At 45.3% G+C, this 13,440-nt stretch overlaps 2 protein-coding genes and 1 long non-coding RNA gene across 6 annotated transcripts; 2 read left to right on the top strand and 1 right to left on the bottom strand.

Moving 5' to 3' along the window:
- The first annotated feature begins 203 nt into the window (after nucleotides 1-203).
- Nucleotides 204-3,317, top strand: mrpl18 (mitochondrial ribosomal protein L18). Its single transcript, XM_027018587.3, has 4 exons — nucleotides 204-480; nucleotides 2,226-2,394; nucleotides 2,799-3,033; nucleotides 3,186-3,317. The coding sequence occupies exons 1-4, from the start codon at nucleotides 378-380 to the stop codon at nucleotides 3,255-3,257; spliced, it is 579 nt and encodes a 192-aa protein (XP_026874388.1). The 5' UTR covers nucleotides 204-377; the 3' UTR covers nucleotides 3,258-3,317.
- Nucleotides 3,318-3,390: 73 nt separating this feature from the next.
- si:ch211-203d1.3 (protein phosphatase Slingshot homolog 3) lies at nucleotides 3,391-13,438 on the bottom strand. Of its 4 annotated transcripts, none has more exons than XM_035531919.2 (16): nucleotides 13,305-13,438; nucleotides 11,687-11,834; nucleotides 10,769-10,806; nucleotides 10,092-10,278; nucleotides 9,862-9,977; nucleotides 9,500-9,568; nucleotides 8,456-8,521; nucleotides 7,929-8,202; nucleotides 7,590-7,718; nucleotides 7,438-7,484; nucleotides 7,167-7,313; nucleotides 6,840-7,040; nucleotides 6,333-6,498; nucleotides 6,009-6,104; nucleotides 5,775-5,870; nucleotides 3,391-5,656 (listed from the first exon to the last, which is right to left on the bottom strand). In XM_035531919.2, the coding sequence occupies exons 2-16, from the start codon at nucleotides 11,732-11,734 to the stop codon at nucleotides 5,462-5,464; spliced, it is 1,875 nt and encodes a 624-aa protein (XP_035387812.1). In that variant the 5' UTR covers nucleotides 11,735-11,834; nucleotides 13,305-13,438; the 3' UTR covers nucleotides 3,391-5,461. The 4 variants fall into 4 exon arrangements, with proteins under 4 accessions (XP_035387812.1, XP_081554792.1, XP_026874367.2 ...); XM_081698666.1 differs by having other exon boundaries at nucleotides 13,186-13,322; XM_027018566.3 differs by lacking the exon at nucleotides 13,305-13,438 and adding an exon at nucleotides 12,474-12,589.
- Nucleotides 6,495-8,036, top strand: LOC145651663 (uncharacterized). The gene is made up of 3 exons (XR_014117464.1): nucleotides 6,495-6,673; nucleotides 6,808-7,075; nucleotides 7,909-8,036. It is a non-coding gene; the product is annotated as an uncharacterized LOC145651663 (long non-coding RNA).
- Nucleotides 13,439-13,440: the final 2 nt, after the last annotated feature.

Genomic DNA, 13,440 nt, shown 5'->3' with positions numbered 1-13,440 from the left:
CATACCAACACACAAAACATTCCTTTGAGAAAGGAAGAAAGAAAAAAATGACCTCACTGACTTTTCTCATTTTTTTCTATCTGTTAAATTGGAAGATTTAAGAAAGACATTGCATCTGATTAAATTATTTCTTTAGAAGATAATGTTATACTACTACCCGGAACGTCTGTAATAGCAAAAACTGCGCCTCGTTTCTACGGGTCCTAATCATAGTAACACCACTACAAAGATGGCCGTACAAAGGGACACGCAAGGATAAGGATATTAGCGGGTTAATTTGACATTATTTCAGGTTTATTGCCCGTATTAGTGGCACCCAAGCGGTAGCGTTGACATCTGCTACTGCGTTTTTCTCCACGTGTAGAGGTAAATGCAGCATGGCCTTGGTGAGCGAGCTTTGCCGTAACGTTCGCCTCCTCGCGCTAGGGCACATCCGCAGATCCGGACTCCTGGGGGTAACGCGGACCCGGCGCGACCCTGGTGAGTTGAGTCTGCACAACCGTGTCGTCGGTTTGAGGACGTGTGTCTGTGTCTGTGTCTGTGTCTGTGTGTCTGTGTGTCTGTCTGTGTGTCTGTCTGTGTGTCTGTCTGTCTGTCTGTCTGTCTGTCTGTCTGTGTGTCTGTCTGTGTGTCTGTGTGTCTGTCTGTGTGTGTCTGTGTGTTTGTGTGTGTGTCTGTGTGTGTCTGTCTGTGTGTGTGTGTGTGTGTGTGTGTGTGTGTCTGTGTGTGTGTCTGTGTCTGTCTGTCTGTCTGTCTCTGTGTCTCTGTCTGCTAAGGATTGTCTGCTTTCAGGACATTGATCTGAGCAAGCACTTGCTGCGGACCCCACGGTCTCCTGCCACAGTACTTCAACCCTGGGGCAGAACCGAGAGGTTTTATGAGCATAACTATATAAATATTAGACGCACTTTAAAATTGGCCTAAATGCATTACCCGATTAATTGTGTCTGTTGTATGACCAAGGCTAATGATTTATTCAGATTATGGTGTTCAGTACTAATTAATGCCTCACATTCAGAATGTCCTGATAAAGTATTTACAGTGCTGATTTATACATTTAAAAATGTTTTTGATAAATGTTTACATTTATGGCAGTTATCTGATGCTTTTATCCAAATTGACTTACAATTATGACTGAGTACAACTTGAGTAATTGAGGGTTAAGGGTCTTGCTCAGGTCCCTAATAGTGGTAAACTAGTAGTGGTGGGACTTGAACCAGCAACCTTCAATTACAAGTCCAGTACCTTAACCACTGAGACACCACTGCCCTGTGTTATAGACTTAAATTAAATTAAATATATGCAGGGAGGAAGTTTCATACATTTTGTGGTTGCATCAAGCTTTCCTTTTAATATGTTCAGTTGTGGGGTGATGGAATAGATGGTCACAGCACTACTAGGATATGTAGTTACTGTGATGTGGATATCTCCTAACGAGCCTGCCTTTTCTCGGAAGGCAATGCTATTTTAGAAGATAAAACCTGGTGCCCTGCAGTCTTCCATTGACTTGATCTGGTTGAGTTTACTACATAAATGGCCATCCAGGTTTTACTGACTTGCCTTGACAGTTTTCCAAGATGTCTCCTGTTTCTGAGGAATTCAGAGTCAACAAACAAAAGTGAAATGTTTTCAACTGGGGCAGTTAGAAAATGTTGTTTGGTCTAGTGTCACATGTGGTCTACATCCAATCAGATGTTGGTTTTGAGTAATGGCAGTAGAAGATGTATGACTCTGGCTAACTCTTCACCATTCATTAGCTGTGGATTACACAAAGTGGTGGTGGAATGTAAGTTACTCATCACAAGTGCCTTCTGTGGGATTCCCTGTGAGGGGCTGTATCATTAACAGGAAAAAGTGCACACATAAACAAATAAAGATGTCCCTTTGTGAGAGCTGCCATGTGTCCTCCCAGAGGAACAGGAACACGAACACCAGGTCACCGTCACTGCTCTGATCCTGACACTGAACACATGCATTAGCTGAGGCTTTGCATAGTTCATCAAAGCTCTGAACTTATCAAGTAAACAAAATCACTCAGGGTCAGTAGGCATAATCTTTTAAGAGGTCTTAACTGCATGGATGGGGATTTATATACGGTGTACCTCTCATCTGAATGCATTTAAAGTCTGTGCTCGGTGGCTTAGCTCCTAGTTAGAGACGCTGCCGTGTGATTTAGTCAAACACAATTGTTTTGTTAATTCTTCTCTGTATCACTTCTTTTGCAGCTCGGACTCTGAGTCAAACTGCACCTGAGCTGGAGCCTGACGTTAACCATAATGAAAACATTAATCCGATATTTGTCAACCGAAACCCCAGAAACCTGGAACAGATGGCACTGGCCCTGAAGGACAGAGGCTGGGGCACACTCTGGCCTACAAGGCACTACTACCACAGGTGTGCTTGCATCTGTGTAGGAGTGTGTGCATCTCCTACATTTGTGTCTAAGGAGTTTTTCACCTTTTACAAAACTGTTCACATAAGGCCCTGCTTTGCTTTCCCCACGCTGGCCATCACACCTTCCGAAGGGAAAGTCAGTTATTGTCTTAACCATTCAAATCATTCATGTATGAATTTCAAATATTTCCTGTATTTCTGATGTACACAAATATGCATTGTAGTGTATGAACCTGTCAACATGACTATGGCTCTAATTTACATCAGTTTTTAAATGTTTTTAATCTAAAAATCTGATCCAAGTCTGTGCTCACTCAATTGTGATTCACAAATTTTACTGTATTTTCATGTACAAATTAAACTTGGCAAATTTGTGATGAATCTGTTAATGTTGTTTCCCCTAGACTGGTGTTCAGACGCTCCCAGCGTCACGTCTCTGCCGAGGTGTACTCGCGGGACTCTCATGTGCCTGTGCTCACGTGCTCCACAAAAGAGTGGGCGTTGAAGAAGCAGCTTGGCTCCACCCACTGCGTGGCGGCATGCCGTGCTGTGGGCGAGGTTCTGGCCCAGAGGTGCCATGAGACCGGCATCACCCGCGTTTTCTACCGTGAGATCCCCTGGATCTTCCGCTCCGACGGGGTGAGTCTCCCGCAGGGAAGATGAAACACCATGGGTACTTTTAGAGTAAATCACGAGACCATAGTTTACACTGAACCATGACGACGTTTATGCTGAACCACGAGAACGTACTTTACACTGAATTTGCGTTGTTTCGTATGTTCATGTTTCAGATCCAGGCCTTTTGGACAGCCATGAAAGATGGGGGTGTAGTCTTGAGTGAACCACGACGAAAATACATTTAAACATTTTATATGATGCTTAACTATTAAACTATACAAAAATCTGTAGAAAAATCCCCCTGACATTTTTTTTGCTTCACATTTATTGTAGTTGTAGATGGAGGATTTTCAGAGACAAGTAGCCAGAGCAGGTATATAAAATGCAAATTTTACATCTAAACTTTAATCTCTTACACACAGGTTTAAGTGCATTATAGCTAAACATTTTATTTGGCCAGAGTGTATTCACACATGCCCCCCACGCCAATCTTTCTGGAAACTCCTAAATTCAAAGTCATCAGTAAGTCCCAGTGACAATGCAATTTATAGTATAAATTCAATACTAGACTTTAACCTTCAGAAAAACCATCTCCCATCACATAACACATCAAATCATTTACCCATTTCAGAAATTCTTATATTTATTACTTTGTACAGCAAAAAAAAAACAGGTGCATCACATGAAATTGAAGAGAAATTTCCAAGAATAAAGACAAATAACAGATCACATGACCCCTTAAAGAAGGTGCACAGTCTCAAAGGTTCATCGGGAATGGGTGGAGTCTCAAAGGGTCATCGGGAATAGGTGAAGTTTACTAGTTAATAAGTGGCACTTTCTCCCTCTGCGGAAATGCAGCTACTTAAAATCCAACAGGCATTTTCCCCATGTATATATCAAGCAGTGGAGACATTAAATGCTGATCAGGTTTACTTTGGTTTAACTATCTGCTGTAAGCACCAGTTACACTGGCAAGTGTGTTTAGTCCTACTGCAGTGTGTATAATGAACCATACTCTTCACCAGCATACTGTTCAGAACACAACGGAAATACTGTACTGCCACCCACCCACACACAATAAATACCCAAGTGACATTCTTCATAAAATCAGGCTCCCTGTACGTAAAAGCATGCACATGATCCAAAACAGCTGGGAGACTGCAATTTCCACACCACACTGATCACACATTCACAATGTCATCCATATTGAAAACATACATTAAAACCTCGTGTGCCATTTTGGTCCAGTCTCTTAAACTGAAGGCACTGAGCGCGTCGAACTGTGGCATAGTGACTTATTCTGTAGCAACAGCACCACAGAAGAGATTCATCATGAGTGTCTGAATCATGGCACATTCGGAGTGAAACATTAACCATTACAATGATCATTTATTCTGGACCTTCGTGCAGACATCTTCTCAGGATTAGTCTCCCATGCATGATAGTAGTTAAAAGTCTCCAATATGTAGAAGCTTAAAAGTTCAAGCTGGCATAAATTTCTATATAAAAAGTACTGCAGAAAGTTTCTGAAATGCAGAACCATTAGGGCACAGTACTATGAATGTTTCAGCAAAGAACTGTCACCACCTCACACACTCATACATCACTCGTACATCATGCTCATCTCAGAAAAAAAACTGCAGTTTTCACACCAAAAGAGTCAGCGTAAAGCTTCACAGTCAAAAGAAAGACAATAAATTATAAAAAACAAAAAACAGCTACAGAGTAAGAACATAGTAGACCCATTGCATAGAATTAAGGGACTTAACCTCACTACATGATTTTTAAAAGGTTTGCAGAAAAAGCAATAATATTAACAAATAACTAATAATAATAATAATAATAATAATAATAATGTTGTTCAGTACTAATACAGGGCCAGGGCAAGACTCAGCTCATTGTGTACTCAGTCACTCATTATGACTAAACTTCTAACACTGTCCTGCAGTCAGTGCGGCGATGGCAAGGTGGTGGCTCAGGCTTACCACACATGAAGGACTGAAGAGATTTGTAGAAAGGCACCGAGTGACATCTGGAGTACTAAATACAGGTCTCATCATTGCTCACATTTGACAGGAAAAACATGTCAAACGTGTGCTGCAGTTTGCATGTCTATTTACATTTTTTGGGTATTTTGTGTGTGTGTGTGTCTTTGTGTGTGTGTGTGTGTGTGTGTGTGTGTGTGGGGGGGGGGGTGTTAGCTTGTGGCACCTGTCCGTTCTGCCCTGTGCTGCAGCTATAATGTAGTCATGTGCAGTGTGTGTGTAGAGGAGGTCAAAGAAAGCATGGACGTGTGTGTGTGTGACTAATTTACCATAATCGTTCTCCAGTGAATAATTAGATTTACCTTGATACAAGATGAAATAAGACTGTTGTATGTCATTATCAGTACTCTTTCCTTCTTGCCCTTTTTCGGTACATTTCTTCTTCCTACCTCTCTTTTCCTGTGTTAGCCACTGGCCCCGCCTTCCTTCTGCCCTGCCTCCTCTCGAGAAGTCAAGAGCTCCGCCTCACCCTGGTTTCTGTTCTGTGACTGGCTACTTGGGTCAGGAGACCGGTCCACATTAGCTTTCTGGTGAGTCAGGGCTCTCCGTTTGTAACTCCGTCTCCGGTGTGCTGGTGATCGCCTCTGGGTGGCAGCGTTCTGTATCAATGAGAATTCGTTTTCTGAGGTGAGTTACCATACTAGCTCGGAAACGCCCAACGTAAGAATTTAGTCTCGAAAGGTTTATGTTTGTGCCTCCCTTGCCCTTCCCAGATACCTCGAGATCACTCAGTCTGTCATCATCATCCAACTGGATGGACTGCATAAGAGAAAACAGATCCATCCTGCCACTCCTGCTGGGACTTGGAGACACCTGAGAGAGTGAACGAGAGAATGACAACACAAGAATATTTACCACCTAAAATTGAGACAAACAAAATCACTCTGTGTTACAGAAAACCAGAAAGACAAAGTGGCAGCAGATCACACAGTGAGGTAGGACAGTTCAGACCTTGTCACTGTCTGGAACATTTATTACAGGCCCTGCTGTGAGAGCCTCTCCCACTGCAGTGTCTGGAACACTGATAGGCAACATCTCCTCAAACACCTGAAGCAGTGGAACAGAGGGAGGCAACAAAATAAGACTGAGATGGAACACAATCTAAAATCTTTCAAATATTCATTAATAAAACCCTACTAGCAATGGAAACCTACTACTACTAGAGCTACTGGTTTGTTATGACTGGCCATGGCATATTAATGACATATTAAAGGCAATTGCACTAGAGTCTTTAACAAATCAGAGTCACGACGAGTTCTGTTTGTTGATCTTTACATCTCTGGCTTCTTCCTCATCACCCTCGTCCTCCTCTGGACTCTCTTCCTCATCTTGCTCTTCATCCTCTTCATCACTCCCTGCCTCCTGGTCGGACTTTTTATCCAGTGTCTGCTGGCTTTCTGATTTGGACTTCCGCCTCCAGAGGGCACTGTGGCGCTGCTTACTGCAGAGAATATACGACAACCCTGAGTAGCACTGGCTGGAGTCTGAGCCGTTGTAATCTATGACCTGCTGCAGCCATTTCCCTCCCACTGAGAAACACGCTGACACTGTGATAACATCAACAGATTTTGATCTGACTGAAGACAGAAAATTAATGACAAATTCAGCAGTTATAGGCATGAGTCTTCTTTTGTAAATGGCCTATAAGTATTATTATTATTTAATTTAAATTTTTTAAATTATTTTTAAATTAATGAATTATTTTTTGTCCTGTGTGTGTGTGTGTGTGTGTGTGTGTGTGTGTATCTAGCCTGTCATGGAGAGCACTACTGTAAGTCTGACCTGGCACTCAGGATTCCGCTGTATATCTGCAGCTGTCTGAAGAAGCTGTCGTTGGGCTGCACGATGGGCCGGCGTTCCCTGACGTAGTTGAGGGCATGGTCTAACCCCCATCCCTGCTGCTTCATCAGGAACGCCATCACCGTGGACGCGGATCGAGACACTCCCATCTTACAGTGCACCAGCACAGCCTGCCCGTGCTTCCTGGATCATCCACAGAAAACAGCATTCACAAGCTGGTGAGCAGGGCTAGTTTAGACGTGCTGCGTTCTACATGTGATCCATGTCACACAGGAAAGCTCGTCCATGCTCATGGTTTTTGCGCCTTGCCTTGCGTCGTTGATGAACATGTACGTGTTGTTCCAGTGTGCAAGCAGATCTGTCGCTTCTACATCATAAACTCTCACATTCATGTAGGTGAAGGATTCTGGGTAAAAATTATCAATCTCCATGGTGACGTTTAGGATATAGCCCACGCTGCAAAATAACACACACACTCATTTAGGCCAGCGTATTACAGCAAGTCCAGTGATTTGATTGCACTTTATCTCCAGTAAACATAAAGGACCATCAGAATATTTAGCAGTAAAGATTAGCCTACTTGTTTTTCTGAAGCTCCTCAAAGTTTGCAGCATTCCACTCTGAGCCCTGTCAAATGGAAAAACACAACAGAACATCAATGAGCAGCGGAGCAGAGCGGGAACGTGATCAGCGTAGCAGGGTGGGAATGTATTTGTGCTTAGCTGCTCTCACCAGGTAAAGGTAGTCCAAGATTTTGGATGGTTTGTCCATCTGTGCCATGGTGACCATCATCTCGTTGTCAATGTACTCCTTGTAGTTCTTCATGTCCATGCCAATCCTGGCCTCAAGAGCAGATCGAACCTACACGCACACATATACACGCGCACACGAACATGTACACACGTGCATTTTCACTAATAGTGCATACTAATAAAAAGGCAATATAGGACTTTGTAGCCTGTAGTACGTTGCACCAGATGCTGTTTTCCCTTAAGTCCTAAATGCCATAAATGTAAATGTAAGTCCTGCTGTCTGCATGTCTTCCTTCTAGGTCTCTGCGTCTCGCCCTGCCTGTTTGGAGGTGATGCTCTCCAGGTCCTCTGTTCTCATGATGTCTCTGAGCTGAGCTTTGATTTCGCTCTCCACAGCCTCACGCTCGGTGGAGCTGCCCTTGCTGTCCTTGCGCACTGACTCCAGGCCTGTCATGGCTCTCCACTCGTTCAGGCAGTGTTGGTCCGACTCCATGTGGTGTTGGTAGTGTTGGGCCCAGTCCAGACTGCAGCCTGGGATCACGGCGCCGTGCACTGCCCGCTCACAGCAGCCATGCAGGGCTTGCAACACCGACCTTTGCCACGCACGCGTGCATATGAACACACATACACAGAGCTGTGATTATTCAGAGTAGAGCAACAGATGCATATTGATTAATCCTAGAACAGTGACACACACACACAGGGAGTACTGACGGTACTGGAGACAATATTACACACACATTCACATTGTAGAGGATGTGAGGTTAAATGACCCCCATGGGGAACAGCTCAGATCAGAAGCATCGTGACAGCTGTGGTTTAGGACAGTATAGCGTGTGAACTCACCACATTGTCTGAATGGACACAGGCTTGAATATCCTTGTGACCTCTGCAGATGTTACACTGAAGCCACTGACACAGAGAACAATACTATTCAAAAACAGTAATAGAAATATTTATCTTACATTTTTATCAGACAGCCTTCAGAATCATGTGAGGCTAAACATTTAAAGTTTGAGTGTGGGTTGGTATGTGTGTGGGTGTGTGAACTGTGGCAGTAACTGTTGTGTATGTTTGTCAGAGTGTGTGTGTGTGTGTGTGTGTGGGTGGGTGGGGTAAATATGTGTATGTGTTTGTACGGGTGTGTGCGTGTTGTTACTCTAAATTATGGGAATAACAGTTGTGTTTGTTCGTGTTCTCTCTCCCTCGCTATTGTATACACACTTCCTGTGCAAGTCAGCTTTTGTCCCAGTGTCAGGTGGAGCACATGGAAGGTGTGGCTATGGACTGTTTGGCAGTACAGTGGGAGTACTAGGTCTGCTATATATATATATATATATATATATATACACATACACACACACACACACACACACACACACACACACACACACACACACACACACGTGTGGGGAATGAGGGGGGCTGTGATAGTGTGAACTGAATAACTGTTGTGCGTGTGTGTTGAATATCTGCTCTTCAGGCACTAGTTCTAACCAGTGAAAATATATGACGACATCACAGTCAACGAACACGAGACAATAAACGAGCTCAGAGTTAAGGTACTCGACTTGGAACTGGCAACCCTCCAAGTTCAAGCCCCACCACAGCCAAGTTACCACTTGAGAAAGACTCAATTGTTCAAGTTGTATTCAGTCATAATTGTAAGTCACTTTGGATAAAAGCATCAGCTAAATAGTGTAAATGCTTCTATTGCTAACCTGGACATTAAATAAATAAGTCTTGTATGAGGGAAAGCTGTATTGGTGGGACTGTTTCATAAAAACTGCACTATGCTTCTGTATTTCTGGGTAGGACACACTACACATGGGAAACTATGCTTCCTGTTCTTAACTCACAGTCTGCCAGTTGCATGTCGATCACACTCACCCATCACCATCCAGATACACTTGTGTGTCACTCCATATAGGCATGACCAGGCCGATTGTGCAGTGGTCACTGAGAGAGAGAGAGAGAGAGAGAGAGAGAGAAGGATGATAATACCAGTTGTGGACAGTTTCTTGAGTATTCTTTTGACAAAAGAGATGAACATTTTCTAAATTACTGAGGATCACACTAAAAAACACATTGTTCAGGAAGTAACAGACTAGAAGATGAACCAAACGCCCCAGTGCCTGCTACTCCACAGAGGTGTGACTCTCCTACTACACACTAGCCCTTCGGGGCTTGCATAAGGAAATGACGGCGAGGAATGAAAGCTGTTTGTGTCATTTCTGAAGAAACCTGCGGACCTGCTCATGTGAGGGAAGTCCATGCCCAGGAGGAGACTCTCCTGCTTGTGACTCGCCGTGGTGATGATGAGCAGATACCTCAGCCTGACTGAGCTCACAGACTCCAGCTGCACAGCCTGAGAGGGAAGCACTCATGAGAGTCAGCACTTCACCCTCACACATCCTGTGGTGGGAACCGTGTCAGAAAATGTTGCGATATCAGCGCTAGCCAATGTAGACAGGAGTCTCACCAGTTTGATTGTGTCCTCTGGCCTCAGCAAGGAAACCATGGCATGTAAATGTCTATGCTGGGTGCCAGATTCCCCGCCCACAGCTCTAGCATTTGGATAGAGAGGGGGTGTGGTTTCTTCATGTATCCCTAACCTTGCACCTTCTTCTAGCAGAAGAACCGCCCCTTTGACAACAGCAAAACTTTCTCTATTTAAAAAAAAGAGAAAGAGTGAGTGAGAGAATTGCAGATGGCGTTCAGGTCAACACACAACAAGACAATATGACAATATGAACTACTCCTTCAGTCTAGCAAATGGAGGAAAGGTGACTAATTAAGAAATACTTTTCTGGGATAGACAGATGACAAAAGACATTTCCAAAACATGTGCTTGAAGCTTGAGTGATGAATAATGGTATGCTCCACACTGAATGGTGTGTGTGTGTGTGTGTGTGTTCACAAGCGCAGTGCTGGCAGCATTTTTAAGCTGAGCAGTGTCTCATAAGCATCTGAATCAGTCTACCAATCACAAGACACTCAGCCAACAGCAGCATGCCACTATGGACAGGTGAGGGAGGGTGACACCAACTGTGCAGGCCAACAGACTACTGTGCTACAATGAGTCACCAGCAGGGGCAGCGTGTTTGCATTTAGTGCAGGCTGTGTACTCATTCCTGACTACATGAAAAACATGTTTACCTCTTCTGAAGTATCCCTCTTCTTGGAATGCATTCATCCTTAAAGAAAAATGAAAAGTCGGTCACTAAGAAGTGATCAGAAAGCTGGAGGTGCAGATGGACAACAGTGTGGAACTGCGACTGAAATGGAGCAACGCAAGCCAGCCAGAGAAGGCGAGAGGGCAGAAGAGACAGAGAGACTGGGAGACTGAGAGACCCAGTGGTGACGAGGTGATGACGTGACGACGAGGAAGCTTGTTTCAAAGGAGATAGTGGAGAGCAGGAAGAAAATGAGTGACAGAAGACAGACGAGAAGAGGGAGAGACAGAAAGAGAAACTGGAGACAGTAACATTACCTGTTACGCAACTGACATGCCCAGACAGAGGAACAGAGAGAGAGGGAGGGAGGGAAATGAAAGCACGGCACTACATCCAGCAGAAAACCAAAGATGTGCCCTATTCATGTAGCAGAACCACACCAAGACCACACACACACCTCTGCATAAAGACCCCATGAAGTCATAAGGAGAGAAATGAACCCCACAGACTAGCTGACTGGAAAGAGAAGGAGGTTTGGGAAAGTTGATCCATACCAAAGAGCAGAGCCTTAAAATTCCATTAAAATGTAAAAACCAACCAAAAAAACAAACAAACAAAAAAACAGGCTAACCGACAATGAAGAGCGAGGAAAAGCCGTAGGAGAAAGAGTAAGAGTGGATGTGTAAATGGCGTAGACGTGTGGAGGAAGGGTGAACCTGTGTCATGACAGTCTCGGTAACAATGACACTGTTTTATCAACACTTCCATCACTGACAACATGTACCCTCATCAGACCACACCAGCACCATTCAGCTGGGCCAACAGAACATTGTTTATTGGCCTTTTTATTGATGTTTTTTTTTTTTACAAAAAGAAAAGGTAGGTTATAGGTGAGACTCACTGGCGCGGTGGAAACAGACGGCGATCTGTGCAGGGTGAGCAGAGCCATCAGACGTCCCCGCTCAGTCTTTCGCCCCTACACACGCAGTAGAGCAGCTCACACTCGCGATGCCCAGGGTGTGGTCAGTCTCAGGAAAGCCCTCAAACCCCTGCACGGGGGAAAGAAGAGATGAACCGGTGATGCCTCCAGAAACTGGGGCAGTGCGTTACATAACCCAGTCATGTCCCTGGCAGCGTAGACTGCGCTGTAATACACTCCGCGCAGGATTGCTACCGATCAGAACAGTTGGAGCTTTCTCCATTAGCCCCTCTACGAGATAGGTCTGGCTGTTCAACAGGCCAGTGTCAAAAGCATCCACGACTCCCTGCGCTTACCAGCGTAGGAAAAAGACACCGAGCGCCGAACACGGAAAACGTGACGGTCGTTCACATGCCGCACGTTCCTCCGTCGAGTCAACTCTACACGAGCGATCGGCAGCGCACCAGTCACGCGCCTCGATCAAAAATCCGTTTTGTTCAGTGAAACACAATCTAAGACGTCGGATGCAAGACAGCGTTGGCACAACGACCACGGAGACGCAGCAAATATCGCGCTAGAAGGACGAATGACGTGCTGTCCGAGCCTGCAACGCTCCAGCCCGCACGGGTCCGCAACCTGCACCGCGCGCCTGTCGCGCGGACGCCCGCTCCTGCAGAGCTGCGCTTCAGCACCGCGTGCACTCCTGCGGGGGTCCGGCGCGCGACGCGGACCTCGTCACGCCAGCTCCTCCGCGCGCGGTTCCGCTTACCTGGGGTCGGGGAGCGCAAACACCGCGAGCGCCCACTCTTCAAGCCCCGCGTGCTCGCTCTCGCGGAGACGTGCGGAAGAGCTGGTGGAGTCGCTGGAGTAGGAAGAAGTCTGCCGATAAAAGTAAACATGTCCTAAAAAGGAAGAGGCGGACCAGGAGACGTTTCACCATTAAAGGGCCACAGCTATTCGGCGAGACTTAGGACCGGAATAAAGACCGTACAAAAGGAATTAAGGCTGTGTAAAAGTCAGGTATTTAGGCAGTAGCTGTCTTAGCTTTCGCACACAGGCACGGCACACAGAGAGCCATGGAGCATTTAGAAGCATGAAGTCATGTTTAGCGCCCTGAGCAGTGAGGTTAACTGTGGTAACTGTGGAATGAGCTTTGTGAGGACTGTAGTCATGCACATAAGCACCGGTTCCTTATTCACGCTGGGTGGCATGACTGCGAACACTACGTAACCGTGCACCATATCCCCTCCTGTATACGCTAATGGATCAAATCAGCTTTCCTTTGTAATATGCTGGAATCCATCATCCATTGTAATAACATCCAGTAACGTCTTTCTCCACCATATCTGGAGGACCTGGAATGTTCTGGAAATAGTGTGGCCGCTGTGATGTCAGTGCAGTATAGACTCACAGAGGAAACCTTACATATCAAACATAAATACATATCAAATAAAAACAACATATAAAATAAACATAAATACATCTAAATAGACTCGTGCTGGAGCCCCCTGTCTCCCTGTGGTCCTGTGATGCTGTGACACAACGCGGACTTGTTCGCCGGGCGCGTCTGGGTCTATTAGGCGGACCCTACCGAACCCACCAGCGTGGCGTGTCCGCGGCCGCCCTTCCACACATCCGTCTGGTGCGTCCGTCCGCTTCGCCAGGAGTCGGTGAGACAGCTGCTAATTTCCGTAAAGCAGGCTTAGCCTATACCACTGCGCATGCGCACACTTCCT

Source organism: Electrophorus electricus, chromosome 16 (genome assembly GCF_041902795.1).
Source record: "Electrophorus electricus isolate QZ-2024a chromosome 16, ASM4190279v1, whole genome shotgun sequence".
NCBI lineage: Eukaryota > Metazoa > Chordata > Actinopteri > Gymnotiformes > Gymnotidae > Electrophorus > Electrophorus electricus.
Note: the sequence above shows the minus strand (reverse complement) of the source record. Positions and strands in the feature narration are given on the sequence as shown.